We start from the raw sequence: 5370 nt of genomic DNA, 5'->3' as shown, positions 1-5370 counted from the left end.
CTAGGAAAGGAAAAGCACACAGGTGATCACCACAGTAGTCTATGCTATTATTAACCTGGATAACCTGATTTGTTTAATGTTGTCATAAAGCCATCCTACCTTTCCAGAGCCAGTCAGTGGAAAGATGTCCACAAACACCACATAGTGGGGGATCTTGAAGTGAGAAATCTGGAACAAGTATAAACAGTTACTCTTCTCGTTCACATAAGACATGTTGCCGATGATTGGTAATGATGGACTGACGTAAAGACTAGTTACAATGACTTCAACTCAGTGGGATAACTATCTTGTGTCTTGCAGGGGCCCCGTGTTCAATTCCCAGGTGACCTGTTCCTTTCTGTCTCACCTGTCCCCTGCAGAAGTCTCTGATCTCCTCTCTGCTACAGTCCTGTCCCTCCTTCAGTCTGATACAGGCACACACCTGTTCCCCCATTCTCTCATCTCTCACGCCTATCACCTGGGGAGAAAGAGAGGTGGACAGGACAGGGAGAGAAAAGAAACACCTGGATATACTAGAATCAGAAAACTGTTCCAATCATACCCATTCTTATATCTGTGTATGATATGGTGATAGGAGTATTGAGAAATGAAGACAGGAAATGAAAGGTTCTGGCACTAACATTTCCTGGATAGATTTGTATAACTTGGTTGTATGGTGTTACTGTGGTGTTGTTCTATTCTCTGCTGCCCTCTAGTGGTGCTGTGTCCTGGGCCTCCTGTACTTTGGGATGGGTGTGGTTCTCACCTGGGCCTCCTGTACTTTGGGATGGGTGTGGTTCTCACCTGGGCCTCCTGTACGTTGGGATGGGTGTGGTTCTCACCTGGGCCTCCTGTACTTTGGGATGGGTGTGGTTCTCACCTGGGCCTCCTGTACATTGGGATGGGTGTGAAGGAACTGCTCTATCTCAGCAGGGTAGATGTTCTCTCCTCCACGAATGATCATGTCCTTTATACGTCCCACTATACGGCAGTACCCAAACCTGTCCAGACTGGCTATGTCACTGTGGAGAGACAGTCACAGTTGACGTTCGCTCTCACTTTTCATCTGTTGTTGTCTCTGTCTGGGGTCCCCGTCTGGGGTCCCCGAATCTCTCATTTCTTACCCGGTCCTGTACCAGCGGTCTTTGGAGATAGCCTCATTGGTCTTGTCTGAGTCGTCCCAGTACTCCAGCATAACAGAGTAAGCTCTGATCAGCAGCTCTCCTGAATCCCCCAGAGGAACCACCTCTCCAGAGGACACATCCACCACCTTCGCCTGGCCAAGAGAACACAGGGGTATGTGTTCGTGTTTTAAGAAGGAGAAATATAAACTTTACACATACAGCATGTTGATGAATTAGGACCCTGACATTAGACACATGACTATCTCTTCTCTCACTTGCTCACACACACACACACACGTCTGGTGTCAGTTAAGGTTTGATACCTCAGCATGGTTCAGGATACATCCCACTGTCTCGGTCTTCAGTTCCTCGTTGTCTCGCGGGAAACCAACAAATGCTGCAGGGCTGTTTTCTGTGGTCCCATAGCCTATCTGATGTTAACAAGGGAACATTGTGTTATCCCATACAGATTAGAAAGTATATTATACACACAGAGAGAAAAAGATGGGAAGAACTTACTATCATATCCTTGACATTCATATCAGTTTTGAGTTTCCTCATGACTTCAGGAGGACAAAGAGACCCACCCGTAAACCCTGGAACACAACAGAAATCACAACCACCATCCTTCCTGGGCACAAATACTATTACTGTATTACTAATACAGTATATTACTATTAAAGGGGCAACCTGCAGTTGGAAAATAAAACAATTGACACCCCGCCACTGCTTTGGTAAAAAGCTGAGGGATGGGGGCGGAGACATGTAACCACTCTCAAATTCATAGAAAGAGCTATGGATGCAAGGACTGACAATCCATTATATACAAAGTATTGTTTTAGGAGGGCATCAGACCGAGACCATTTAGTCGCATTTTGCAACCCTTTGACTTGGCTGTGAATGTAGAAAAACTGCCAGCTGGTCACCTCACTCTTATTTTTCTTATTATTTTGGGGCCGGCTAAAATCATGATTTAGTCAAGCAGTATGCCTAAAGTAAAGTGAATTGATTCCTGCCTTGAAAGTGCCCGCAACTGACAGTGCCCGTTTCGCCGGGGCCACCTGCTGTGATGAGCCAGCCACGCCCTCTCCTTCCAATTATCTATTTAGTGGGAGAGAAAAATGCTTTCTTTCAAAATGCAGTTGTGGGAAAAACATTGTTTTTAAAACATGTTGTTGTTTGTTGAAGAGGGGAAGGGTCTCAGCTTTCTGGGGGTATGATCACTATTCTCAACTCTCAATATTGAGCGACAGGCACTGTTTTAAAAAACTACATTTCTGTTATGTCTTTGAGATGCAGAGCGTGTGAGGTACACGTTGGCGCTGAGTCCTAGGAGACCACCACTGGAATGTGTTTAGGGCATTACATTTACTGCGATTAATCAATTACACGACTAACCATTAGCAATATTCACAGTTAGCGATCTAGCTAATGTGTTTTGAGTTTTCATTTAGTGGTGAATTAGTCACAAATGAATTAGCCTATTAGCTAGTGCACACAAACATCTAGGCCAATGGACCTCTATTGAGCAAAACAAATCTGACATTTCCAGAGCCCTAGTTTGACAATAAAATAAAAATATAGCAACAATAAGCTAATTGACGCTTCGCTATGCCTCGCCCCATTTTGGGCAACCAACCGCAGCGTTCCAATGCTTGCTACTGTGATTCCTGAAATGAAGAGCCTTTTGGAGGGTTTTTCAAAATTATTATTTTGTTACATTGTTTGCTAGCTCAGCTGGTTAGCTAGCTCTCAGACTCATTGACCACCAAACATTGCTAATGCTAGCTAGTTAGCTAGCCACTTAATACAACTTGTTTTCTCTAAATGTATGTAAGCTAGCTAAGCTAGCCATATTATGAATACAACTCATATCTGCTGTCAACATCAGGATACGATTTGAGAACACTAGTTAGCTCCAAAAGTGGTTAGTAGCTTTGACTGCATGCTGACAGTGAATTCAGAGCCATTCAATGTCTAGCCACACTACAAACATCATTTGACCAGGTTCCTGTGAAGCATTTATAATGACAGTCCATCACCACATATCAGAGAGCTAATTAGCAAGGGTCATCTGTGTTTAATTTAATTGTGTATTATTTTGAAACCATTGTCAGAGGATTTTGCCAGTGGTTGAATTGGGAATTGGGCTTCTCTGGAAAATGTTGTCCAAGGTTGCAACAGTAGCGAATGGTTTAGGTTGCAGATCAAAATGACCTGAATCATGCATTACTGCTTGAACATGTTTGATGATAAAATGTTATTCTTTAATCATACCATCTCCGTAAACCACAGTGAATGACTTTATAAGACGATTATAAAATGTTTCTATTGAGTGACAAGATATTGGTGCAACCAAATCATGAACCGGTGCCACCGACTGAAAATGTTAGCGGCACCAGAGCCACCAACTGAAAATGAGAGCGACACCAGAGACACCGACTGAAAATGTTAGCGGCACCAGAGACACCGACTGAAAATGAGAGCGACACCAGAGACACCGACTGAAAATGTTAGCGGCACCAGACACCGACTGAAAATGTTAGCCTTACCAGAGACACCGACTGAAAATGTTAGCCTTACCAGAGACACCGACTGAAAATGTTAGCCTTACCAGAGACACCGACTGAAAATGTTAGCCTTACCAGAGACACCGACTGAAAATGTTAGCCTTACCAGAGACACCGACTGAAAATGTTAGCGGCACCAGAGACACCGACTGAAAATGTTAGCCTTACCAGAGACACCGACTGAAAATGTTAGCCTTACCAGAGACACCGACTGAAAATGTTAGCGGCACCAGAGACACCGACTGAAAATGAGAGCGGCACCAGAGACACCGACTGAAAATGTTAGCCTTACCAGAGACACCGACTGAAAATGTTAGCCTTACCAGAGACACCGACTGAAAATGTTAGCCTTACCAGAGACACCGACTGAAAATGTTAGCGGCACCAGAGACACCGACTGAAAATGAGAGCGGCACCAGAGACACCGACTGAAAATGTTAGCCTTACCAGAGACACCGACTGAAAATGAGAGCGGCACCGGAGACACCGACTGAAAATGAGAGCGGCACCAGAGACACCGACTGAAAATGAGAGCGGCACCAGAGACACCAACTGAAAATGAGAGCGGCACCAGAGACACCAACTGAAAATGAGAGCGGCACCAGAGACACCGACTGAAAATGATAGTCAAGATCCTCAAAACATGGTTAAAACAGGGCTCCAGACGAACATTTACATTGTTTACAAACATTGGAGTAAAACAGACTTGTATTTTTGGTTATGGTGGGGTACGACAGCTGAACTAAGCTGGCATTTGTATGTTATATTCTTCAAGAATCAATGGGTACATGAATTTAATATGTAAGTCCAAAAAATTGATGTAGCAGATTGCCCCTTTAAGCTTAAACTTTACCACAACAATTAAGTTTATTTGTATTTATTTCCAGCCAGACAACAAACAACATTCTACACAAACGTAAACTTCAAATCTCTCACCAGATTCAACTGATGACAGGTCATACTTGTGAAGGTCAGGCTGTCCAAGCATGTCAATGTACATGGTAGGAGTGCCGTAGAGGAAATTACACCTGAAACAGAGAACATATGAAGAGGTATTTAGTGTACTATAGAGGTTCATTCTCAATGTGCTCAGTTGCAGCCATCTCTATTATTCTTATTACAACAGACTGACATGAAATATCTCTATTGTAAGTCTCCAGGATGTAAGTCACTTAAGGAAGAGGTTCCTAAACCTTTTTACTACCCCCCCCCCCTATTCAGAATGAAATATGTTCTAAGGGTTTAAGACCTACCTTTCATTCTGAATAGCCTCCAGGTTGGTCTCAGGGTTTAAGACCTACCTTTCATTCTGAATAGCCTCCAGGTTGGTCTCAGGGTTTAAGACCTACCTTTCATTCTGAATAGCCTCCAGGTTGGTCTCAGGGTTTAAGACCTACCTTTCATTCTGAATAGCCTCCAGGTTGGTCTCAGGGTTTAAGACCTACCTTTCATTCTGAATAGCCTCCAGGTTGGTCTCAGGGTTTAAGACCTACCTTTCATTCTGAATAGCCTCTAGGTTGGTCTCAGGGTTTAAGACCTACCTTTCATTCTGAATAGCCTCCAGGTTGGTCTCAGGGTTTAAGACCTACCTTTCATTCTGAATAGCCTCCAGGTTGGTCTCAGGGTTTAAGACCTACCTTTCATTCTGAATAGCCTCTAGGTTGGTCTCAGGGTTTAAGACCTACCTTTCATTCTGA

General features: G+C 43.7%; 1 protein-coding gene across 7 annotated transcripts in view; it reads right to left on the bottom strand.

Moving 5' to 3' along the window:
- Nucleotides 1–5370, bottom strand: part of LOC106602020 (medium-chain acyl-CoA ligase ACSF2, mitochondrial) — a 36217-nt gene that overhangs the window by 214 nt on the left and 30633 nt on the right. For 4 of the 7 annotated variants that reach the window (XM_045715779.1, XM_045715777.1, XM_045715780.1 and 1 more), the window contains 8 exons: nucleotides 4610–4701; nucleotides 4121–4225; nucleotides 1623–1699; nucleotides 1427–1534; nucleotides 1104–1255; nucleotides 860–1001; nucleotides 347–457; nucleotides 100–168 (listed from right to left, as the gene is read on the bottom strand). In XM_045715779.1, coding sequence (XP_045571735.1) covers nucleotides 100–168; nucleotides 347–457; nucleotides 860–1001; nucleotides 1104–1255; nucleotides 1427–1534; nucleotides 1623–1699; nucleotides 4121–4225; nucleotides 4610–4701 — 856 coding nt within the window. Of the gene's footprint in view, nucleotides 1–99; nucleotides 169–346; nucleotides 458–821; nucleotides 1002–1103; nucleotides 1256–1426; nucleotides 1535–1622; nucleotides 1700–4120; nucleotides 4226–4609; nucleotides 4702–5370 lie in introns of those variants that run through there. The other 3 variants (XM_045715781.1, XM_045715783.1, XM_045715782.1) reach the window with 2 other exon arrangements.

This window comes from Salmo salar, chromosome ssa03 (genome assembly GCF_905237065.1).
Source record: "Salmo salar chromosome ssa03, Ssal_v3.1, whole genome shotgun sequence".
In the NCBI taxonomy this organism is placed as follows: Eukaryota; Metazoa; Chordata; class Actinopteri; order Salmoniformes; family Salmonidae; genus Salmo; species Salmo salar.
The sequence above is the reverse complement of the archived record's forward strand: the minus strand, read 5'-3'. Positions and strand labels throughout refer to the sequence as shown.